Below are 27,329 nucleotides of genomic sequence, written 5' to 3' on the forward strand. Positions count from 1 at the left end.
ATGTACTCAGAATGTTGACACGTGCTATGAACAACGTAAACAAATTTGTCACTCGCTATTACAAGTAGCTTCCACTCTCATTATTTTTAACTAACATTTATGTAATATCTTACTCCAACAGAATTTTTATTACCTAATTTTTAGCAATTCAAATACCAGAACTGAACTACCACAATTTTCAGCTTATATATTGTATGACCAATGCACATCATAATTTTAGATGTTAAAAAAGAACACTGTCTTGGTCCATCTCTAATGGTACATCTTTTTTTCTGATAAAAAGATAGAATTCATGGCAAAAATAAACCTAACAATTAATAAGGGAAGGAAAGGTACAAATTATTTTGTAGAAACACAATTTAAAATAATTTTTAATTATTTTGTCAGAATAGTATTTTTGAGGAAGAATTCAACACAACAAGAAATGAACTAAATATGAAAACAATTAATTACATATAAGAAAGGCAGATATACTAACCCATCCACACTTAGTGGGTCCATGGATAGAAATTGAAATTTCCTTAATAATTAGTGCTTTGTTCCTAAGATTCTGATATAATATGATAGCAGGTCACATTCATTTTCAAAGGTAACTGGCTTTTTTTCCCCTTGGCATACATATTTAAAGTGAACAGAAGCAGAAAAAGCATTTGACAAAGTACAACATCCATTCGCAATTAAAAAAAACCCTCAAAAAGTAGAAGGAATATACCTCAACATAATACAGACCACATATGAAAAAACCCACAGATAATATCCTCGATGGGGAAAAACTGAGTGCTTTTCCTGTACAGTCAGGAACAAGACAGGAGTGTCCACGCTCACGTGGTTATTTGCCATAGTACTGCATGTAACTCCTAGCCACAGCAATCAGAGAACAAAAAGAAATACAAAGCATCCATATCAGCAAGGTAGAAGTAAAACTTTCACTATTTGCAGATGACATGATACTCTATATAGAAAACCCTGAAGACTCCACCAAAAAAAAATGCTAGAACTAATACACGAATTCAGTAAAGTTGCAGGATATAAAATCAATGTACAGAAATCTGTTGCATTTCTATATTCCAATAAAGAAGCAGTATAAAAAAAATTAATGAATCAATCCCATTTACAACTGCATAAGATACCCAGGAACAAATCTAACCAAAGAGGTGAAAGACCTGTACTCTGAACACTATGAAAGAAACTGAAGATGATACAAAGGAATGGAAAAACATTCCATGCCCATGGATTAGAAGAACAGATATTGTGAAAATGTTTATACTGCCTAAGCAATCTACACATTTAATACAACCCCTATCAAAATACCACCAACATTTTTCACAGAGCTAGAACAAACAATCCTAAAATTTGTATGAAACCATGAAAAACCTCAAACAGCCAAACCAACATTGAAAAAGAAGAGGAAAGCTGAAGGGATCACAATTCCAAACTTCGAGTTATATTGCAAAGCTGTAGTTATCAAAACAGTATGGTAGTAGCACAAAAATTGACACATAGATCAATAGAACAGAACAGAAAACCCAGAAAGGAACCCACAACTATGTGGTCAATGAATCTTCAACAAGAAAGGAAAGAATATCCAATGGAAAAAAGACAGTCTCTTCAACAAATGATGTTGGGAAAACTGAACAGCAACATGCAAAAGAATGAAACCAGACCACTTTCATACACCGTACACAAAAACAAATTCAAAATGGATTAAAGACCTAAATATGAAACCTGAAACCATTAAATATCCTAAAGGAGAGCACAGGCAGTAACTTCTTAAGACACTGGCCACAGCAACTTCTTTCTAGATATGTCTCCAGAGGCAAGGAAACAAAAGCAAAAACAAACTATTTGGACTTCATCAAAATAGAAAGTCTCCACAGCAAAGGAAACAGTCAACAAAACTCAAAGGCAATTTTTGGAATGGGAGAAGACATCTGAAAATGAAATATCTGATAACGGGTTAATATCCAAATATATATGAGTTTATATAACTCAACATCCCCAGAACCCAAATAATCCAATGAAAAAATGGGCAGAAGACATGAATAGACATTCCTCCAAAGAAGACATCCCAATGGTCCACAGACACATGAAATGATGCTTAACATCACTGAGTATCAAAGGAATGCAAATCAAAACAATGAGATATCACCTCACACCTGCTAGTTAGAATAGCTAAAATCAAAATACAAGAAACAACAGGCGCTGGTGAGGAAGTGGAAAGCAAGGAACCCTCATGCAATGCACTGTTGGTGGGAATGCGAACTGGTGCAACCACTGTGGAAAACAGTATGAAGGTTCCTCAAAAAGTTAAAAATAGAATTATCATATGATTCAGTAATTCCACTACTAGGTATTTACACAAAAAAATATGAAAACACTAACTCAAAAAGATATATCCTCACTTATGTTTAATGCAGCATTATTTCCAATAGCCAAATTATGGAAAAGCCCAACTGTCCAACAACTGATGAGTGGATAAAGAAGTGGTATATACAATGGAATACTACTGACCCATAAAAATGAATGAAATCTTTCCATGTGCAACAACATGGGTGGAGCTAGAGAGTATAATGCTAGGTGAAATGAGTCAATCAGAGAATGACAAATATCATATGATTTCACTCATATGTGGAATTTAAGAAATAAAACAAACAAACAAAGTAAAAAAGGGACAAACAAAAACCCCAAATTCTTAACTATAGAGAACAAACTGGTAGTTATCAGAGGGGAGGTAGGTGGGGGGGTGGGTGAAATGGGTGACGAGGATTAAGAGTACAGTTATCACGATGAGCACTGAGCAATGTATAGAATTGTTGAATCACTATACTGCCCACCTGAAACTAATAAAACATTTTATGTTAACTATACTAGACTTAAAATTAAAAAGAAAGAACGACTTCTTTAAAATGTCTAAACTAAGTGCTTAAGATGGGTTATGTGATTTTCCCAAGTTAGTATAAATGTGAGAATCTTAGATCCAGTTTATTTGACTCCAAATTGTGTGCCTAAGAGCACACAATTATGCCCTGCCATTTCTCATTAAGACCATAGGATATAGAAACCAAACTGCAAGTGTTCTAATAATGTGGACAAACACTGTAAAGTTTAGGAGAGAAAATAGATAAGAATGACACATGTGTGTTTGATTAAATAGCCCATGGAGGAAGATGGACAAACACGGCTTCAGAGATGGATAAAATGTGGTTTAGGAAGGACAAGGTCACTCAGTGCAGATGTATTTAAAAGATGGTCTCAATGGTGTATACATATGTGCAAACTTATCCAATGGTAAACATCAAATACATACCAGGGTTTGTATATCAATTATATATCAATAAAGCTGTTTTTTAAAGGAATTATCACAAAAGCTGCAATATAATTCACGTGTATGATGAAGAGCAAAGCTTACAAAGGAAGATTAAAGGATGATTTATCCTAGAGATGAGTTCTAACAAACTTTTAATAACCACCTCATGCTTGATGAATGAACACTCTCTATGTTTATAAACCTTCAAAATTCTATTTCATAATACCCAAACTTTATTTTGAAAGCACCTTGGATTGGGTGATCCATGGAGGGAGAAAATATAATGTTTGCTTCTTAAGCAAGCTATTCATTAGACAAATATATTTCTATTTACCTGAACTTTTTATGCCAACAATTATTTGTTGAAATAACTTAAAATCTTGCTGTTATAAATTTTAAGAGCCTTAAAAATGTTCATACCCTTCAAGCTGTACATGAATTTAATATTGTTTGCTTGTATTTTGTCTTGTCAATTAAAAAATAAATAAATACAGAGGTAAATACCAGATAAAATAAGCTCATTTATATGATTTTTAGAATTCTGAAAAATTGAAACAGCCTAAGGATCTCCAAATATGTAATATTGTGGAAAAAAATTATATATTTATAGATAACAATGTTCATAAAGAGTATGAACAATATAGGAAAATTCTCTCTACAATGTTAACAAAAAATACAAAAAACAAAAAAGACATACAAAATTATGGATAGTTCTTAAATTGATTACAATTAGTTTTTATTTTTTTTAATTTTTTAATGTTTCTATTTATTTTTGAAGGAGAGAGAGAGAGACAGAGCATGAGTGGGGGAGGAACAGAGAGAGAGGGAGACACAGAATCCAAAGCAGGCTCCAGGCTCTGAGCTGTCAGCACAGAGCCCGATGCGGGGCTTGAACCCACAAACTGTGAGATCATGACCTGAGCCGAAGTTGGACGCTTAATCGACTGAGCCACCCAGACGCCCCACAATTACTTTTTAAAGCTGTATATGAGAGGGGTGCCTGGGTGACTCAGTCAGTTAAGTGTCCGACTTTGGCTCAGGTCATATCATGGTTCATGAGTTTGAGCCCCACATCAGGCTATCTGTTGTCAGTGCAGAGCCTGCTTTGGATCCTCTGTTCCCTTCTCTCTCTGCGCCCCCCACTCTCAAGTGCTCACTGTGTCTCAAAAACAAATAAACATTTAAAATAAAATTTTACATAATAAAAAATAAGACATCAAAACATTTTTATTTCTGTTGGAATGTTAATGATTTTTAAAATTCTTTCTGCACTTTTTTCTTTTCCAAATGTTAAATAATATCTATGTATGACTTTTGCATTTGTAAATAATATGCATGTTTATTAATATATCACTTTTGCCTTCTTTATTTTCTTTTAATAAATAATCATTTAAGTTGTTTTTAGACACCAGAATGATAGAAGTGCAAAGGTAATCCAAGGTATTATATTTGAACTAATGACTAGCCCCAAAAAATGGTAATTATAATATCCAAATTAGTATTAACTGATGATGCTTATTGCCTGCCTACTAAAATTGGCACATCATAAACAAGTGTTTTATGTATTTTTAAATGCTCATTTAACTTGCACAACAAATATGTAATGTAGGTCTACCTACATTATTCTCATTTTTTGTGACTTAGTTTCCTCATCTATAAAACAGATAATAATAATACTAGTTCATAGGATTGATATGAATATTAAATGAATTAACATATATACGAGTACTCAGAAAAGTACCAGGACATGGTGAAAGCCCTGTGACTGTCTTCTATCATCAGCATTCACCAATCCTTTATAATTGATGAGGCTGAGATTCACAGAGGTCAAGTAATTAGTTTAAAATCTAGTCTATTTAACCATTGCATCCAAGCCCTTAAACACAGTAACAGGAGTAAATAAGTACGTATTTCAAGTAATAAAAATATAATTGCTTATGAAACTGAGTGTTCTTAAAATAAAAAATCTCTGAACATTAAGCTTACTTTCCGATCAGTGTCCTGGCACCAAGAGCTCCATGACCTTAGACAAGTAGCTTAAATTTCCTAGGCCTGAGTTTCTCTTATAAAACAAGAAGGCCAAAAAACAAACAAACAAAACCCAATAAGTAAAGGCAGCTGAGATTTTTTAGTATTTTGTGTGTTAGGTATTTTACTAAATCAATAATCATGACTATCCAATGAACCAAAAATATTGATAACCATGCCTTTTCTGAAATGATGTAACTGAAGCTTAGGAAACTGGCTTCACATCCACAGCAAACAGTGATGGGGCTGGGATGTGATTTCAGGTTTCTCTGAATTCGGTATCTGAGCTCTTTCAATTCTGCAGTGTTCCCACTGCTAAAATTGCCAGGTCATTTCATTTTTTTTTTCCCTTTTTTTAATTTCAAGTTTTTACTTAAATTCTAGTTAGTTAACATATATGGTAAAATTGGCTTCAGGTGTAGAATTTAGTGATTCATCACTTACATATAACACAAAGTGCTCATCACAAGTGCCATCTTTAATGCCCATCACCCATTTAACCCATCCCCCATCCACCTCCCTCCATCAAACTTTGATTTATTCTCTATAATTAAGACTCTCTTGCGGTTTACTCTCTTTTTTCCCTTCCCCTATGTTCACCTGTTTTGTTTCTTAGATTTCCACATGAGTGAAATTATATGGTATTTGTCTCTCTTTGACTGACTTATTTCACTTAGCATAATACTCTATCTCCATCCACATCATTGCAAATGGCAAGATTTCATTCTTTTTGATTGTCAACTAATATTCCATTGTACATATATACCGCATCTTCTTTATCCATTCATCAGTTGATGGACATTTGGGCTCTTTCCACAATTTGGCTGTTGTTGATAGCACTGCTATAAACGTTGGGGTGCATGTGCCCCTTCAAATCAGTATTTTTGTATCCTTTGAGTAAATACCTACTAGTAAAATTGCTGGGTTGTGGGGTAGTCCTAGTTTTAACTTTTTGAGGAACCTCCATACTGTTTTCCAGAGTGGCTGCACCAATTCACATTCCCACCAACAGTGGGTAAGACAGTTACCCTTTCTTCTCATCCTTGCCAACACCTGTTGTTTCCTGTGTTGTTAATTTTAGCCATTCTGACAGGTGTGAGGTGGTAGCTCATTGTGGTTTTGATGTGTATTTCAGATCTCACACTTTATCAACATCTGTTACCTATGGACATGCACATGATGTGGAGGAGCTCACCTTCCTTTCCCCGCCCCCAACTATATCTGGCAGTCAAAATCTCACTGTTTTACTGTGGTGAAGACATCACTAATGAAGTCTTTGATTAGGATCTGATTTTCACACTATTGTACTCAGTACTTTATAAAAGCCTAGCCCAAGCATATAGATCTTGGCACACAGTGAGTACTCATTTAATATTTAATTAATTAACACATCAGGCAGCTTTAAATTTATAAAGTGCATTAACTGATTATTCAAATGACCATTCTAACAAAAGATTAGTACAGGGGGTGCAGATATAACCAGCTACCATCTTAAAAATGAGGATCTGTGTATTCTGAAAGGTTAAGTGAACTGCCCAAGGTCATCCCAAAGTGGGAAATCGAACATAGTCTCCAAAGCGATTCCATGATGAATGCTCTCTCCACTGATCTCAAAACCAAATTCTTCAGCACTCTAATTGGATAAGAGGTAGTTTTCCATACTCAAGTTCAATCACTTCAGTAGGAGTTTTGCCTCTTTTTCAGGAATGGTTAAGACCTATTTCAGTTGCCTTTTGATTAGAAATTGTGTACAATTCTGAAAGTCTAATCATGGCCACCTTCGTATACTGTATATTAAAATTTTGAGAGCCTACCTTTATTCATCACATTTGTCAATGATATTCTTTCTTCCTATGGATGGCACAAGTGTTAAACTCTCTTAAACCTCTTTAAACCTTAAAGTCATATGCAATATGGTTTGCTATCTACTGACAGAGTGAAGGTAAAAGCAAAGGCATGTAAAAAGCCTTAAGGCTAGCAGAGAAATTCCTGCCAAACAAACCCAAAGTACTATTCTCTACGGTCACAAAATTCACTGCCTCCTTCAAGGATGGTGCTATTTACGTAAGTGAAACCAGTTCAGTAAAACAATTCTGATTACTCAAAAGAATTTGAAAAGTATGATAAAGTTTAAGATTCAGAACTAAGACTCAGGAAGAGACAGAAGGTTGAGAATTTCAAGAAAGAAGCAAAGAAACATCAAAATCAGAGTTTAGGTTTGAGTTTATGAATAATTTCACTCAAGAATGTAAATTTGTATCAGGAAAAATACAGTATGATTAAAAGGAATAAAAAAGTGCGTGTTTTCCCAGAGTCCTATATTATGAGATAATTACCAGAGATCTAAATTCATAAAAAGAAATGACCTCAATTTTGTTAAACAAGCCAGAGAATGTCTTAATTACTAGTGATTATGCATTTTATAGTTTATTGTTTGAGGTTGTCTGCAATATATGTTAGTGAAGGAGATTAAAATCTTATTATTTTATATAAAAATATTAATGGTACATAACTTAGACTATCTTGAATAGAATAATACTTATCGACTTCATCCTAGATCAAGGGACACGGAATTGTATAAACAAAAGGATACAACGAGGTGACCTATGATTCTCTACATGGTTTCCTTCAATCTCAGAATATTAAGTATTAGGCAAATATAAGAACCACACAGTACTAAACAAAATAACCACAAATAACAACACATTACTTTCCTTTTTTTTTTTTTTTTTTTTTTTACTTCTGGCAGAAGATCTCCATCCCTATTCACCTTAATCGTGTAATATTCTGCTTCTAGGATTACTTATCTCACTGGTATTAGTGATGACAGTAAATAGAAATTCTTATAAAAACATTTTTAAACTTGCCATAATTTTCCAAATTATACTTAAAAAGACTTCCTTCCTTCAATCTAGTTTCTTTATATGCTCATCCCTTGCCACATAAGTATCATTTTATAAATTTCTGCTTACATATAACCATATTCTTTCTCTGAGGGTAAATTTTACATTAATATGAGGTCAGAACAGTGTACATCTAAGAAAAGTTATGTGCTGGCAAGTACTTCATCATGTATTTTTCCACAGTGTGCACCACAATGTCTAACACAATATATTCCCATAATACTAATTTATTAATGATTAGGTTAGTTCATTTACCATGGCATCACATAGATCTTGAGCTCCATTAGGTGAGCTTTTATACAGTATATACTTGCATTGAAATATATTGCACTTTGTCCAGAATGTATATTTTGTGCAAAATTTTTTCTCAAATAATCAAAAATGTTGCTGCCAGTTTTTAATTATTTTCATAACTTTAAGCAACGTGACAAATTAAAGTACCACCAACTCCCAAATAACTTGTATTTTTTTTGCATTTTATTAGTTATGTGAGGATTTATTATCAATAAAAATACATATAAATCCATATAATTAATATTGCCAGCTTGATTCTTCAGTATATATATATTTTTAATAAAGCCTAGAGTTTTAACATTAAGTGTAATGAAAATTAATGGTTGTTTATAAAGTTTTATTTCCTCAGAACAAAAAAATGAGAACTAATTATACTCATGTGATAAGGGATGAGTGGACTGATTTAGGGATTGAAAATAACCAAATTAAGTTTGATAATGAGTAACACAGCCAGATAGCTAACTTTTTCAGCATCTTGATATATTTTTTCTCTCTTTTATCAATTTACTTCAAAAAACACATATTAATTACCAGTTTCATTTGTAATTCAATTTTTTCAAATTCCATGAAATTGAAAGTAAACTAACATGAAACTTTAATATGTCTTACATAACTTTTATATTTCTCCAGCTTCTCTAAAGGATAAAAATTCACCACATAGCAATGCAATAATACCTATTTCTGAAAGGATAATGCCTCTCTACTCTTATTAGGGAAACTCAAGGCTTGAAATCCCAACCCTAATCTGGTGAAAAGTACATATATGACTGGAAGAAAAGGTTACATAATCAAAGAAATATCAAGGAGGTTTGTGAAGAAACTGGCAAATATAAAATATGTCCCTTTTTAGATTCATTAAGAAAAATGAAGGAAGACATATCCTTTTTATTCTCTGTTCTATTTTCATTGTAGCTATGGGTAGGACTGACATTCAGATAGCATTACTAATAATATGCTAATAAAAGCACCAAACTTTATATCTGGTATCAATTCATAGATTATGAAAAACTGATTATTTCTGATAACAGTAACAGTATAGGCTAGATAAATAATAGTTACTATTATTGCCATTCATATTATTTGTGCTACAATGATCTACAAAAGAGAATTAGTTTAGTTTTCAAACTAACTATTAATTGTTTTATTTCCTAAAGCCCATATTATTTCCCCTTGGTTTTATACTCAGGCCTATGCATGCCTCGGTGTGCAACAATATAGTTTTCATTAGCAAAGTCACAGTTACTGACTAGTTAAGGAGCAAGAGCCTGTCTGACTTGAAATTTACAAAGAAATCATGTATCCATTGTGCCTTTTTTTTAACTACAAAAGATGTTCATGCTTACTATAAAAGTAAGCATGATTCGGAAGTACTTAAGGTACTGCACTGACTTTCCATCTTCAACCTCCTCTGTTCCCATACCTCCAACCCCTACACACACACACACATGCACGCGCGTGCGCACACGCGCACACACACACACACACACACACACACACTGAAGATAACCATCTTAATAGTCTAGCTCTTGGATTTCCAGACTGCTCATTTTATTACACCATAACATCTCTCAGCAATTAGAGGTGAGATTGTGGGACATAGTAATAATTGTGCCAAAGAGCTAAGCACGCTATCTTGTATTATACGATTGCAAACCCAACTTCCAAAAGGAAAATTGGTAAAAGTCTAACTCACTGCATTTACTGGTCACTTTCCTAATTTTCCACCTCATTCACTAATCAATTTAAGTAAGTAAAGCCAAAGTGAAACATTTAGTTATGGATCTTGTCTTCATTTCCAAATAAGGCAAGGCAATTTCTTGGCAAACTAATTTAGAAGACATTTATTGAGCACTTGCTGTGTGCTAAGGTTGACACTAAATGCCTTATATTTATTTTTTCACGAGTATTATGTGAAAGGAATTATCTCAATTTGATAATGAGAAAACTAAATTAAATGACTTAGTCCAAAGTGCCTCCACATGCAAGAACACTTATTAATCAGGATTTACACTCAAATCTGTCTGTGTTCATACTACTTAAATAAAATGGCTGCAAAGTATCAGGAAACTGATTCCTGAGATGTCTTTGCAACAAACTTTGTGAATTTAAGGTCATGACCCCAATGTTGTTTACCCATTTTGTGAAACTACTTTTACTTCTAAAAATGCTCTGTCCTATCTTATCTCACTTTTTCTTACTAATGGTATTTGGCTTCATCTTCATATTCTCAAAAGACCTCAAATGTAGACTGAACTACATAGCATGTGATTGTACATGTAATCATTAGAAAACTCAGGAAAAAAAACTGAAATAAAGCTATCACTTTATATGTTTAAACTTGTGCCTTATTACACACCATATTATATGTACCATGTATATGTATACGTGTACATGTACATATATGTATACATGTACATATATATGTACCATGATCTATTTTATGTAACAAAGAACCATCTTAGGAATATTGCTGCATTGTATTTTCTGTGTGTGTGTGTGTGTGTGTGTGTGTGTGTGTGTGTGTGTGTGTTGGGGGTAGATGTATGAATTTGTTACATGTACACTTTTAGTACCAAAACTGTAATGTCATTTGTATTTATTTTTTAATGTGCTATATTGGGATATTAAAACAATAAAATGTTCCCAGGCTTGTCCTGATCTGTGATAAAAACTCAGACTAGGAAATTGTCCCTAACTTCCTGGGCAGGTGTCCTCACCATTATCCTATGTTGATGGTTATGCCATGTATCAACAGCATATTAATTATTTATATTTTCTCAAAGTCTTTGCCATTTCCCACTATGGGTGCCTTAGATTATTGCTTATTTTTTAATAATAAGACTTAAAACCCATGCACCAGGGAGACAAACCAAATGATACTGTCACAAAAGAATAAACCTGAGTATGTATATTACATTTCTCTAGCAAAAAATGTACTAACGATGTTAAAAGAAAAGTAGAATAAATTGCTTTCACGGTTTTTTTAGCTGTAAGACATAGTATGAAATACATTTCAAATGGTAGCCCACAGGACACATATGGTTACATACAACTAAAATAAAAATGTACAAAGCAATACCTACCCTTGCTCTCATGTAATACTCTGATGTTTATATTCTACTCTATCCTATTTTATTCACCTTTACATTAACTGCTTGTCTCAAGCCACCAAACAGGTTTTACAATGGGTTATGATGTACATTTTGAAAAAAAAACCTAAACACTGACTAGGCAATCTCTCTCTTTTGAAAGTCTCCATGATACATAAAATGCATCATTGGGGCATAATCACTCATTTCAAAGTCCCCTGAAATGAACAAAGCTGACGATCACACCTCTTGCCAAAAAATCTCAACTCAACATTTGGTTAAGTTGAGAAGTCTTTCTGGAATATATGCAAATGTGCCAAAATGAGATTTCATAACTCCTAGTTCTGATGAATTCCAAAGAGGTCTTTCATACATAAGGCTACATCATTTAACAATATGTTCTCCTGTTCTTAAAAAATGTGTACCATCCTGCTTCCTCCTATAATTGGCATCTGAAGGACAGAGTGTGGCGTCTGCAATGGAAATGTGAATAAAAACAACCAGATACAGTCTGTACTTATCATCAGACTCACAGAAAGTTCTTCTGTGAGGTCAACTTGTTGCCACAAGCATCCTCCTTAATTTATTTTCTTTTTACTATAATTAATTACTTCCATGGGAACAAAGAAAGGTGTTACTTTCAAAACTGAATAAAAAGACACAAGAAACATGCTCAAAGATTTTCTCGGTGGGAAAACAAAGAGTTGTCTTGTTTCCTACTGAGGGAAAAAGAGTCAATAAGTGTGCATTCCACTCTTCCTTTAGTCACAACTACCCCAATATAAAGGGAGGAAGTGTGGGTTCACTTAAAAAGAATTGTCCTTGGCTCCAAATCCTTGCTTTGCCACCAACTAGCTGCAGTATTAGGGGGAAATTACTTCTTTCCATACCTATTCTCTAATCTATGAAATGATGACTTTTTAGAATGTGTTGTGGAATAAGTGAACAAATTAATGAAATATCACAGTATATGTAGTCATGTTTTCAATCACAGAATACAATCTCAATTAAATGGCATTTGATTGTCAATATTGGGAGTTATCAAAAAGGACAAATAGTCCAACTCCTTCCTTCCCTGAAATAAGGTTTCAGTTCATTTTCCATAGCCCCTCCAAGTGATTATCCATTCCAGGCTGTGCATAGAATTTACAGAAAACTAACCCACAATTTCTTCAGTGAACAGTTGTGTCAATGAATAAACATAACCTTTTTTTTAAATTGAACTGTAATTTGTTACCCTGGTATTTCAGTAATTAGCTCCCTTGTTATGCTCCTGGCCACATAGAGTGAGTACAGTTCCTTTCCACCTGAATTTTCCAAATACTAAAGGTAGCAGTCATGTCCCTGCCATGTCTTATCTTGTGTGTGCTAAATTTGTTCTCTGAAGGCATGGTTTCTTTTTTTTTTTTTAATTTTTTTTATATTTATTTATTTTTGAGAGACAGAGTGAGACAAAGTGAGACTGGGGGAGGGGCAGAGAGAGATGGAGACACAGGATTGGAAACAGGCTCCAGGCTCTGAGCTGTCAGCACAGAGCCTGACGCGGGGCTCGAACCCACAGACTGTGAGATCATGACCTGAGCCGAAGTCAGATGCTCAACTGACTGAGCCACCCAGGTGCCCCTGAAGGCATGGTTTCAAGTCTAACAACCATTTTGACCATTCTCTTTTAAACCGATCATGCCCTAGCTGCATTTATTTTAAATGTGATGCCCAACATTTAACCCGTCCCAGGTGTAGCCTGTGGAAGCAAAAAAGCAAGTCACAGAAAATCAGTCTTGGAAGGTACCCCCAAGAACATACTTTCTAGCCATTCTTCCTAGGACAAATAAAAGAAGGAGCTGAAGTGATTTTCTCAGAGTCACATAGTAAAAACTCTTAGCTCTGATGTCAGTGACACTTCTTTTAGGAAAACTTGTCCTTTTAATTTTATTTTTCCCCACCTCCAAAATAGCATGAATGTAATCTTTAGCTCTCATGTATTCATTTTCAAATTAAGGAAATAATGATGTTATTACCCTTGACCAGATTCACTGAACCTACAAAGTATAACAACTACAAGTAAGAGATGAGGAAAATATGATAAATGAGACAGGCAGAAAGAAAACAGAGAAAAGGAGGAAAGGGAAAAGATCCTCTGTTTAGACTTTTCTGAAGTCCTATCCTTGTTTTTTTCTTAAGTACTTACTTCATGTGTACTGGGTAGAGTTTGCTGTGCAGAAGTTGTGTTAATTGGAACAGAAGCACCTCATAGCATGTCCTCCCATTCCACAGTTTTCTTCACTCAGTAGCAACCTTTGTTACTCAGAGTCAACTTTATAAATCTAGAAGCTAATAAGGTTCTAATGATTAAGGAATGGTGTCATGTGACTATCTCTAATAAATAGAATGAATGAACATTCTGAATATTCAAACTCTAAAGCTCAGAAAATAATGTTATCTCTTTAGGGTCTGGAATAAGGAAGGTAAAGAAAAAACACACAATGTGTGCAGCTCACATCCACAAAATAGAGAAATGCTAAATATATCTAACAGGCATACACACTAAGAGATGATCTTCCTTGAGGTGTCTGGGTAGCTCAGTTGGTTGAGCGTCTGACTTGATTTTAGCTCAGGTCATGATCCCAGGGTCATGGGATTAAGCCCTGCATCAGGCTCTACATTGAGCATGAAGCCTGCTTAGGATTCCCTCTCTCTCTCCCTCTGCCCCTCTCCCATCAGGTGCATGCTCTTTCCCTCTCTGAGAGAGAGAGAGAGAGAGAGAGAGAGAGAGAGAGAGAGAGATGATGATGATGATGATCTTCCTTAAAGAAAGCATCTGATTAGTTGGAACTGCGTATCCCCCCAGATATTTGTGTCTGTGTGTGTTGGGGGATCGGTGCAGTGATAACCTCTGAAAATAAAGTTCCTTCTAACTTAATCATCCTGGGCATGGAGTATTTGGGAGGGAAATTCTGGTATTTTCATCAGTGAATGGACAGTAATAGTGCCTGAGAAGGTGGAAACAGGGATACTATCTCTGTCATGAGGCTTTTATAGGTGAGTCAGAGTCAAACCTGGTCTAAAGTCCAATTTTTCAGATCTAATCTATAAATAGGGAAGATCTTGTCCAAGCCACAGCCAAATATGTCAATGGATTCTATTTTTCCCCTGAGCAAGGCAATAATAACTCCCTCAGAGGCTAGCCACTAATAGTCCATATGCTATTCTATCTGGAACGGAAGGTGAGAAGCATTTCCCGGGCCACCTGTATTTCTTTCATTACTAACAATGAAGTTTCTGACAGTGATGTATGAATATGAAAAATTACTTATTTACTATTAAAGTTGCCACTGTATTTTCCAGATTAGTGTTCTGTGATCTAATTTAATGAAGAACCCAGCTAGAAGTCTCTGCATCTTCTGTTTTTTTATGTATTATTGTATCAGGGTAACCAATATAATTACCCAAACATTTCATAATCACAAAGATTTATGGGGGTCTAATTTTTCCAGATTTTTTGTGAAGCAAAGGAAAATATTTCAAAGTGACTCAGGCAAAGAAGCACTTCCTGTAATTCACCGTTCAAGAGCAAAGAGATCATGCCATTTCTCAAAGCTAACTTTTACATTAATAAATTCATTTGTAGTACCTACTATGACTTCAGATAGGCATTAAAACTTACAGCAGATTGAGGGGCACCTGGGTGGCTTAGTCGGTTAAGCATCCGACTTCAGCTCAGGTCATGATCTCACAGTTTGTGAGTTTGAGCCCCGCACTGGGCTCTCTGCTGACAGCTCAGAGCCTGGAGCCTGCTTCAGATTCTTTGCCTCTCTCTCTCTCTCTACCCCTCCCACTCCCGTGCTCATGCTCTGTCTCTGTCTCTCTCAAAAGTAAATAAACATAAAAAAAAAAATTAAAAACATAGCAGACTGGCATCATTCAGAAGAAGAAAAAGGGAATACAGCAATAAAATGGAATAGTAATACAATGGAAATTAAAAAAATAAAAAGAAAGAACTTGAGTAATTATTCCTAACAATGATGTGGAAACTGAATTCTGGTCAGTAATATTGAGTTCCAAAACCCAACTCTGTAACTAATTATGTACCAGTAAGGCCAAATTACCTGTCCTTATTGTCTGTTTTCCCCACAGTAACAGAGGTATTAAATTACTTGCTCACCTAAGACACCTCCAATGTTAACATTTTACAAAGCTAAACAATAGTTTGTGTCTGAATTATTATCATGATCATCTCAAAAATCCATCTCAACTCCCAACATTATTCAACCCCTGGAGAAACAAAATGAAACCCCTTTTAAAAATACCAATAAGGCCCGTAATGACATTTCTTGTCTTTTCATACTAAATTGTTGTCTTGATACAATCCCAATTAGTAGAAATAATGTAACAGGAAAATGTAGTCCCATTTTTTAAAAGTTAAACTAAGCATATATAATATGAATCACTTTGAAAATCTTTCAACTAAAGCTTGAGTGTTTTCACATGTTAAAATAATTGATGGAAAACCATATCACAACTTAAAAGTGGTACAACACTGCAATACGTAGGTTAACCTGAAAGACAATGCTCTTAATGATGTCATTTTACCAGTACAACTTATTCGTACATTTTTCCCCAAGAGCATCACTGACATGCTTTTTGGCTAGAACAAATTAGCATTCCTATATCATTAGATAGAAATAATAAATTCAGGAACCAGTGCAAACAAAAAAGGAGCAGAGTGTGAATAGCGTTTTACAATTAATTAAGGGAGGCATCTTGGCACCTCATTTTTAAAAAGAAGCAAAACTGTGAAAAATTATAAGTGCCTGCTATTTTTCTACATGCTATCTATTCATAAATAGTGAGGTACTATTCTAACACAAATTCATCCATTCAGCAAATAGTCTGTGAATACCTATTATATGCTAGGAACTCTGATAGGCCCGTTGGATGTATAGTGGAATTTAAAGTCAGCAAAAACTGTGAAGTATAAAAATCCTATAAGGCATCCATAAAGTACAATATACATGACTTTGTACATAAAATTCAATCTGTAATTGCTTTTCTCAATGAAATTGGGCTAGATCCAGGGAAAGCATGTAATAATGGAATGTATGTAAGTGTCTGATTATTTAAAGCATCAAGGCTTTAAGGGAATTATCAAGTCTTTAGCTACAGGAATATGAATGAAAGACTAAATTTTCCTTCTGGCCCACAGCATTTATTTCACATTTGTAGAACAATACATTGTTTTCACATTTAAATATAAAGAATATTAATTCATGTTAATGCATTTATTTTGTTTTGATTTTGAAGTGTAAACATTGTAGTAGTATCCAATTGGGAAGTGGGGCAGTTAAAGTCATGGTGATGAGTTTACTTATACTGTCTTGAAGGTATTCATTATTGCTCATAAATTTACGGTTAGCTGAGTAATGTTTATGGTTTCATCTGGGCTGTATGTGTGACTGCAGTTAACTGTGGGTCAGAAAGGCAACTGTGTTGATCTTCATTGAGTGCTCTCACATAGTTGAGGTTAAGTGGTCTAAGATGGCCTTATCTGGAAAACCTGGGTGCTCTCATCCTTCACATGGTGATGATAGTGTTCTAAGACAGAGTAGAAAGGAAGTCCTCACTTCCACCACATCCTATTAAGCAAAGGAATCACATGGCGGGTGCTACACAGGAGTAGAAGGGAACTATCAAATTACAAAGCAAAGGAAGTCATCAAAGCAGCCAGTCTGTCACTCCTCCAAACAGGCAAGCACCATTGATCCTGTGCCATAATGGGCACATATACCAAGGTTTGTAAGAGTGCTGAAGCAAAGGACCCCTTAAATTTTCTTAGAGCAGAGAGTGTGCTGACTGGATTGACACCTTTGAAAGAAGTTAACATTTTTCCTTCAGAGTCATTGCATGTTCCTTTCCTACACACAGTTGAAGAGCTAGTGTGGTCTGCCTTAATTATTTTTTCTTGTTTTACTTTCATACTATTGACCTGTTGGCCTAGAAGGCCTAGGCACAATGCCTGCATGGTACAACAAGCCACAGTAAATACTCAGTTCTGTAGCCAGAGAAAAACCATAAATCAAGAAAATGGCAAGTGTAAGTGATTAACATTGAAGCTAAAACCCAAATCTCCCTGTGCTCTCTTCTGGAATTCTGTGACAGCAACACTTTCTTGAAGGAACATCTTGTGATCACTGCCAAGAGGACTGAGTGACACAGTACTACCATGCTTAAGTATAAAGTAAATGAGCAATTTGGGGATGGGGGATAGGGGATTTAAATGGGACAGCATCCTTTCATAGACTTCAATGCCTCATGTGAAAGCATTTGGAAAATTCAACAGTCTGGGGTGCCTGGGTGGCTTAGTTGGTTAAGTGGCCAACTTCGGCTTAGGTCATGTTCTCACCGTTCACAAGTTTGAGCCCCATGTCAGGCTCTGTGCTGACAGTTCAGAGCCTGGAACCTGCTTTGGATTCTGTGTTTCCCTCTCTCTCTGCCCCTACCCTGCTTGCACTCTGTGTCTCTCTCTCAAAAATAAATAAATATTTTTTAAAAAGAAAGAAAGTTCAATACTCTTCAAGGAAGAGTAATATCAGTTGGTCAAAGGAGGATAGGAATAGTTTTGAGATACTGGGGCTGAGCAATTTGGGTCTAAAGAGAGTTATCCCAATCCAGCAACAAAAAGAGGCTAAAGGAAGAACTAGTATTACCGTTTCATGGTAAATCCCACATTTTCTGAAAGGCTTTCTGAAAGGCCAGGCCCCAGAAAACCAGGAATCATCTTGGGGAGTTTCCACAGTACCCAACAGAGGTGTATCTCACTACACAAGCACTTTTCTGATCCTGGATATGATTTTTTGCCTCATGAAACTTCCTACCACACCACTCTTATACTCACAAATTTTAAGAGATAATCCTACATAACCTCATTATACACAAAGTTGCTTGGGATCAAAACAATATAAATACTTTCTGACTAAACCACATAAATAAATAAGCCAAAATATTTCTTCCAGTCTTTGTTCAGTATCAAAGTTTGTTCTCTCCTGAATTCTTGTGGTATCCAAATACTTTGCCAGTGTTTTGCAATAACATTTCTACTGACCTATTTTTGGCAAAAATAATTAAATTTGCCTGAATTTGGCAATGGAATGTTTAATGGCTTATTTTTTGTCCACAAATAGAATGTTTTCTTTTAATTTTTATGTCACAATAGGTAGTTTATGCTTATAGTACACAGCTTCAAATGTTTGCATGCACAAGTTATACATTCTACCTGATCCCCTAACTCTTCAATTTCCTCCTCAAAAGGAGCAACTGTTACCAGTTTTGTTCTTCTCTGAGAGCAGTTCTTTGAAAATCAAATGGTTTATACAAACTCCATTTTACACAAATAACATGCCACTACACAAAACTGCCCCTTGCCTTTTTCACCTAAAATGATTTTGGAGTTCATTATTATTATTTCATTACCTATAGACTCCCTCATTCAATTTAATAGCTAAGTAATAATACTTAGATGGATGAATCATAATTTATTTTATTAGCTCACTATCAGCGTACATTTGGGTTAAAAAAAGTTGAAAGCTTAAATTAGTAACAGCCAATGGTTATGATCATTAATTTCTCTTAGGACACAATCTTGAATTGGCATGTCCTACATAGAGACCAAGGTTTATTCTTCTGAAGCTGGAGGGAAGCCCCTAATGAAATTTATGACTTCAGGCAAACCAAAACATAACTTTATCCTTGGCGTTTTGTAAATATTTTTTTACTTTCTCACCTTCTCATATTTCCTCATGCCCTTTTCCAGAAATCCAACCCTTCTTAATTTTCACCAATTATCAGTACTCTTCCTGTTAAAACCCAACTGTCAAATTCCTTCTTGAAGATTTCCACCATGGCCCTTATCACCACAGAGAGGAACTTGATTTTTTTTCTGTTTATTTTAGAGACATATTTGTAACTTCTTCTTATCTGAATTATGGTTCTATAAGTATTAATGCATGCCTCATGTCCTTTGCCAGATTGCATACCCATTGAGGGTAGTGATATATAAAATATAGGGCTGTCCTTTACAGGACTATCAGAAGTCCTTACATGTATTTGTGCTTAATAAATACGTGTTGTATAAATATATCCTCAGGTGTTATTCCATTGGAATAACAATTATAGGACCATAAACTACAAGTAACTATGAGTCCTACTCTTAAAATTACTATTAGATATATGTTGGATGGATCATTTAAACTCTTAAAGCATTTGTATTTTAAAATGGGAATAAAATATCAAGATCATCTGTATCATTGGCTTGTTGTGAGAATAAAATGAAATAGTTTTATGTTGAAAAATCTCAGCATTAGGAGAAACTCCAAGGTGTCCTCGTCCAATCACCTATCCATTGCTCAAAATCTCCATATATCAATATCTCGATAAATAAACAATAAATTTACACGTAAAAATTTCCAGAGGCATAAAAATATCTCAGTCCAGTATAGAAGCCCATTTTATGTTTGTGTAGCTCTGGCTACTGCTACTGAGTGGGCACACAGTGAAATCTGTATTATGCTACTTCATAATGAATAGTTTGCTACATCTGATTGGTGATTGGTTGCCAACCTCTGAAGCAGGCTCACTCTGGTCATTTAATAAACTGTTCAGTAACTCAATCCACATTTTACAGGATTGGATTCTCTGGACCACACTGATAATGTTGTTGCAAGATTCTTCAATCTTAACTAATCCTCATGATGATTCAATGAACTATAAAAAGTATCCTGTACCTTCTTGCTTTAGTATATGCAATAAGTTGTGCTAGAGTGTTGTGTAACTAGTGAGTTTCACATTGGGTCACTTAACTTCTGTAGTCAAACCAAACCTATCCCAAACAGCCTTGGTCATTAACTAACAAGTAATGTATGTGAAAACATTTTCAAAGTACCATAACCAATAAAAAGGGCTAATGTTATTATTATTATAGAACCTCAGTCATATTTTGCTTTTTCATTTTGCTTTGAGCATAAGAAGCAACAAATTTCAAAGGAAAAGTGATTTTGAATTGTTAAAACTTATACTTTAAGAGTATATTCTACACAAGGATAAAATTAATTCATACATATCATCATTCCAGAGTTAACTATACTCTCTATTGAAAAAATAGTGGTAAGACTAAATTGTTTGGTAATTTTCTGTCACAGTATACCAGAATATGAAATACTATATTTCAAAGCAGACTGTACCTGGCTGCATTGAGCTCCTACCTGAATTTATGTGTACCTCTCCTTATCAAACACAATAAGCAGTTGGAACAACTTTAAATGTGAAAATTATGAGGTGTTCAATGAAGATCTAGAAAACTCAAAAATCTCTAGCATCATTATAGCAGAAGTATAGATAACGAATACATAATCCAAAAAAGTTTTCCATTTCACCAAATCGTGCCACATAAACACTCATATTTGCTTAAATCTATGCTTCTGTAGGCATCTGTCACTCATCCCCTTCTTATATTACTGCTATAACTGGGCAACTAAAAAGATCCCAAATAATCAGGAATATTTTAGTCTTCCAAAACCTGAATTTTTAACTGAGATCTGTAATAAAACATACATCAATGAATGTAAAGGATGCTTACCTTCTGTGTGCACAGCTGACACATAGGTCCAATTGTACCTCTTCACTATGTCCACCATGGCCCGTGCCTGCTGGGCATCTGAAGGAACAACCCTCATGAAGTACTTGAACAGAGTCTTGTCGCTCAGATCCATGCTTGTTGCCGAGTAAGCAATCTGAGGTATGTTGAAAAGCTGGAGCAAGTTCTGGACCTGAATGGCCACAGAACTGGAGCCAGGCCCAATGACCCCTACAATGGGCTTCTTGGAACGGAAGGAAGAGGAAGACCCATCCACACAGCGCACCAAACCTTCTTCTTCTTCTGAAGAAATGAGGGAGTCCCTGATGAACTCAATGCTCTGCTCTAGGGCCACAGCCGAATGCCAGCAGGAATCCCTTATCTCACAGCCCAGTGTGATGTTGGGCAAGAGTGTGGGGTCTGAGTTGATCCTTTCCAGAGTGTGCAGCATGGCCTCCACTCTCTGAATGCCATACTGTTCACGAACTGCCCCACACTTCCTCTCATGAACTTTGTCCACCGTGGGCTGATGGTGAACAGAAAAGAGAGCTCCAATAATGATGTCACCTGGCATGTGAGCCACCACCCTCCTTTCACTGGACTGTGCACTCCCACGGACATCTTCTTTCAAAAGTAGAACTGACAGGATCAACAGAAGGACCATTTTAGGAAAAGAGTTCAAGCTAATAAAGACAGCATGGTGGGGAAAATTTAGGAGACTTCTGATAGATAGAATCAAACAATGTCCTATGTTGGGTGGCAAACCAAGGAATTAGCCAGTAATTTAGATGTGCTCTCTAAAGGACCACCATGTCCCCACGTACCATTTAGTTAGATGCATCCATGTGATCATGATCTTCAAAACCTGGAAAAAAAATAGCATGTGCATTTAACAATGTAAGTGCAGCTACTTTGAGAAGCTCTAATGGTCTATACTAGTAGACTTTGATGATATAGATTAAGATTATAATCTTTTTGAAAAAAGAATCTAAAAATATTTCAGACTCTCCTTTGTCTATATCTGTTGTAATTTTGTGGTTGGATGAAGCAATCTGATAGAGATTTCACTACACTTATATTATTTCACTTCACTTATATTAATACTACTTCACTTATATTAATGTTTGTTTCATTTGTTCTTCTGGAGTACACGAAACAAATCTTATGCATGGCAGGCCAAACTATATTCTTATGTGAAGATGAGAGAAAGCATCCTAAAAGCAAAACTATGCCACGAGCAGAAAACTTCAGGGAGTATGCACTCCAAAATTATAAACATTAGTTATCTCTGGGTGATTGTATTTTTTGTTTTAAAAAAACTAATTTTGGGCAGTAAGCATGTATTAACTATGAAATTGCAAAAATAAAGTTACTTTAAAGAAAAGCTACATAGTCCCTCTTCAAATGCAGTGTAAGGCAAGTTGAACAATCTCCCCAATAAATAAGTACTGTGTCTCGTTTCCATATAATATAGTACAAAGACATTATGAGGTCAGGTAGGTATTTCCACGCTAAATGAACTATAGGAAAGGAGGGAGAGACTTGGGGTGTTACAGAGTAAAATGTTCCCTAAATAGGTAGAAAGACATAGGGAAATGGGTACCAGTTTGTGGAAAAAATAATATTCAGTTCAAATTCTAGTTCTGCTATTAAGAATTATTAATAAACTGTTTAACCTCTCAGTACCAGAGTTTCCTCATCTGAAAAGTCCCATCATATGTACCAGGATACCTTATGGGAATCAACATAAGATATCAACTATGCAAATGTCTTGTATATTGAATAAGACTATATATATATTCAGGACATGACCTTTTCTGTTATTAATTTTCCAAGGGCATTCTGTAGCTAGGTGGTGAGGACAGAAAATTCTCTGGCAACCTACTCAGTCCTCCAGAGTCTTCAAAGTAATTACAGAGTCCTGTAATAAAATTCACAGTAATCAGTCCTCTATCTCTGATCCAGGAAAAAAAAAAAAAATTACATATCATGAAGACCCAAAGGGTTGCAGGGATGCATGTTTGGAATTATCCTTCCAAGTAGAAACTTAGTACAGCTTTGAAAGTAGTCATCTATTTCAATTTAAACTCCTGGGAAAAAGAGAATTTGTCCCAAGTTGCCTACAGCAAATTCTAGCATAGTTTGTAAAAGGGAACTGACAAATTAGTGATCTGGATTATTGAAAGAATAAGAGACTTATTTTGTATGTTGTCCTCTCTGCCAGCCAAGGATCTCAACTTGCTTTGAACTAATTCCCTAGGGCACCTGGGTGGCTCAGTGGGTTGAGTCTCTAACTCTCAGTTTTGGCTCAGGTTGTGATTTTGTGGTTTGTGCATTTCAGCCTTGCATCGGGCTCTGCACTGATAATGTGGAGCCTGCTTAGGATTTCTCTCTCCACCTCTCTCTCGTTTCTTATGGCAAAACAGAAAGGTTCCCTTGCATAATGCTAAACATTAAAATTTTTAAAAAATCAAATAACTAGATGTTCCAGAATAACTAGGTGCTTAGCAATACTTAGGGCAAAAAATAAGTTTTGGTATAGAAGTTGGCACTGTAGACAAGGAGCACAGAATAAATACTGATATCATTTTCTCTTTTGGGAAATTATCCGAATATTCTCAAGCATTCCCTTCACTTGCTTAAACCAAAGACCTAGAGATCGATGCTTATTCTCATAAACATATGAATTCTACTGCAGACAAAAAAAATCTTAGGTAAAAGGAATTACAGTGTTTTACTAAATCCACAATGTTAAGGAACAAACCCAATAACAAAACGAGACTCATTTTTATTACATAAGAGCATCAAAGTGATATGCAAGACTAGAGGTGGGCTATCAAAATGATGAAACTAAAGTAGTCCCATGAATTTTATTTGTTAAAATTATTTTAGATAAGACCTATATATTGAGACATAACATATTTACATATATACATATATACATATATATGTAAATATATAACACTGAAATAGTCCTTCCTATTATTTAGCTCCCTATAAGTTAAATTAATGATTTAACTCATTCAAGATATGTCTACTATTGAGTGGGAAAAACTAATGTAACAAAGAAGCACAATGATGTACATTGATAATTGCCATCATTATCTTTCATTGAACACCCATCATACACCAGACACTTGTTCATTAACTCATTTAACAAATATTTATGTCTCATGCCTATGCTATGATTCTGTCCTGGAAATTAAATACGCAAGAGAGAACAGGTTGTACATGATTCCTATACTCATGGGGCTTCAGATCAGTACTCTAAAAGGTGACTTTAGCTGGAGCCTGGTAAATGCAAAGAACAACAAAATAAAGAATGAAAAGAAGTCATTCATGTGAAAAGTGTGGCTAGAGCATAAAGAATGGGAGCAATAGTGGTACAAGATGAGGCTGCAAACATAAGAAAGGGCCAGACCATGTAGGATCCTGTAGGCTCTTACAAGGAATTTGGATGTTAAGTGCAACAGAATGCATTGAGGAGACGTAAACAAATGAATGGCACAATTCAATCTTAGAAAAGGTTGTTCTAGCTACTTGCTGTTCTGGATAATGTACAGAAGAAATCTGATTAGAAGACATAAATAATCTAAGTAAGGAATTATAGTGGCTTGGCTATTACTGGGGACAGTAGATATGAAAAGAAGTGGACACAATCAGATATATTTTGCAAGCAGAAACAGCTGGACTTACTGATAGACTGGATGTGCATAACAAGGTAGAGAGAAGTTAGGTTTTGAGTCTAAAAATTAGTGTACTTTGGTACCATTAAAAGATATGGGATCTACTGGTACAGAAATGGATGGAGGCAGAGAAAAGCATAGTAATTTTCTTTTGAACACGTTAAATTTGAGATACTTTTAAAGCACCTACGTACAGGTGACAAACAGGAAAGTGGGTATGTAAGACTGGACCAAAAGGAGTGTTTGGGGTTAGACATAAAAACTGAGGGTAACCAATACATAAAATCTTTGCAATGAATATAGTCACCTGGAGAGCAAGTATAAGTATGTTAAATGTTTTTTTAATTTTTTTTAACGTTTATTTATTTTTGAGACAGAGAGAGAGACAGAGCATGAACAGGGGAGGGTCAGAGAGAGAGGGAGACACAGAATCCGAAACAGGCTCCAGGCTCTGAGCTGTCAGCACAGAGCCCGACGCGGGGCTCGAACTCACAGACTGTGAGATCATGACCTGAGCCGAAGTCGGACGCTTAACCGACTGAGCCACCCAGGCGCCCCTGGAGAGCAAGTATAAGTAAAGAAAAGGTGCAGCTGAGAAGTAAGCCCCACAGAGACGTCAGATTGTGGAAAAGCCAGCTAAGGAAACAAAGGCAAATCAGAAAGTAAGGAGAGAAAGTAAGAACATGTGATGTAAGAAAAGCCAGAAGAGGATGTCCTGGGCACTTTATATTTACAGACATTACACAAGGCTTGCAGGTTGCAAACAATAAAATACATTCTGTCCTCCCCAAGATATTATTTTCAAAATGCACTGAGTATCTGCATGTGGCATGTGTGTGGCAAGAATCCTTGTGACAACCCTGAGACATAAGTATTATTTTGTTATCTCTATTTTACAAATGATGTGGAGGGTTTGATAAGTTGAAAATTATCTGGTCACTCATAGCATAACATATAAAGTTACTGAATCATTGTATTGTATACTTAAAACTAATGTAACATTGTGTGTCAATATACTCACATACATACATACATACATACATACGCTAGCCAATCACTTAGAAAGTGATGGAGCTAGAATTTATGCCTATGCCTAGTGACTCCATCATACACTCTTTTCATTATTCCTTGCTGCCTTACTGTCCCTTCCTTCTACTTCAAAAGTCCATGAAAAACAAGAAGGGCTAGCCAAACACAGTTTGAACATCCCAGGGATATAGAATCTTATAGGAGTTTCCTTGAAAACTAGAGAGTGAAGAAAATTTCAGGAAAAGAGATAATCCAGCACTTAGAATGTCGAAATGTGTATAACTGTCTAGTACAAATGTATTTGTATTGCCCTAGTATCCCCCACTAGATTATGGCCTGCTAGATTATAAAGCAATGACTGCTTTGTAATCCTCCCCAGATGTACACAATGGCTATATTTCATCAATATTAGCTATGAAGCTCAGATACCTGAAAAGCACATTTTAAAATAAAGTATGACTTGGAAATTTGACAGAATTGTGCTACAACTTAGCTTATTATAAGGTTAAACAAGCGAGCTCATGTGTTCCCAAAATATAAGAAGTTAATAGAACATAAATTCCACATAGACTAGTAGGGTATACACTAGCTCTAGCACCATCACTCATCTGTCCAGCACGTGTTTATCAGTACCTGTTCTGTACCAAGCACTCTTCCAGGTCCTGTGGTTTCAGTTATCGACAAAGTAGACATAAATCCATGTCCTCCTAAAGCCTATACTCTAAGGCGGGGTGGGGGGGGGGGGAAGAGGGATTGTCAGGCAATAACCAAGATAAGGAGGTAAAATATTGTATGTAAACAGTAATAAGGGTTAAAAAGAAACAATACATCAGGGAAGGAAGATAGAAAGTGTTAGAGACATGGGGGAATTTTAATAATGTAGCCAAAGAAGTAGAAACTTTAAAAGTAAAATCTGGGTAAAAACCTAAAAGAAGTAAGGGAATGAGTCATGCAAATATCTAGGGAAAGAACATTCTAGATAAAGTCACAATCAAACGCAAGGCCCCTGAGGCCAACTTCTGCTTAGTACATTGAGGAACAGCAAGAAGGTGAGTATGACTGCAGCGAAGCAAAAATGGGGACAGAGGAAGCAAAGTGGGGAGATAGTATGATCATGTGGATTCTTTTTGGACTTTAGAAGTCTGGGCTTTAACATCATGCGACAATGATTTTCTGGAAGAGTTTTCAATAGAAGACAGACACACAATGACCAACAGTTCAACAAGAAGTAGGGCACAAAGGCAGAACTGAGATGACAATTAGGAAATTACTGTAAAAATCCAGGTGGGACAGATGGCAGTGGCTTGTATCAAGGGGACACGGTGGTATTGGTGGAGAGAACTGGTGGGATTCTCAACATATCTTAAA

The 27,329-nt window shown here is 35.5% G+C and overlaps 1 protein-coding gene across 4 annotated transcripts in view; it reads right to left on the reverse strand.

Moving 5' to 3' along the window:
* GRM5 (glutamate metabotropic receptor 5) overlaps nt 1-27,329 on the reverse strand; it is a 536,965-nt gene that overhangs the window by 498,456 nt on the left and 11,180 nt on the right. For all 4 annotated transcript variants that reach the window (XM_060605397.3, XM_060605400.3, XM_060605396.3 and 1 more), the window contains exon 2: nt 21,250-22,111. In XM_060605397.3, coding sequence (XP_060461380.2) covers nt 21,250-21,910 — 661 coding nt within the window. In that variant the 5' untranslated portion in view covers nt 21,911-22,111. The remainder of the gene's footprint in view (nt 1-21,249; nt 22,112-27,329) is intronic.

This window comes from Panthera onca, chromosome D1, assembly GCF_046562875.1.
Source record: "Panthera onca isolate mPanOnc1 chromosome D1, mPanOnc1 haplotype 2, whole genome shotgun sequence".
Classification (NCBI taxonomy): Eukaryota; Metazoa; Chordata; class Mammalia; order Carnivora; family Felidae; genus Panthera; species Panthera onca.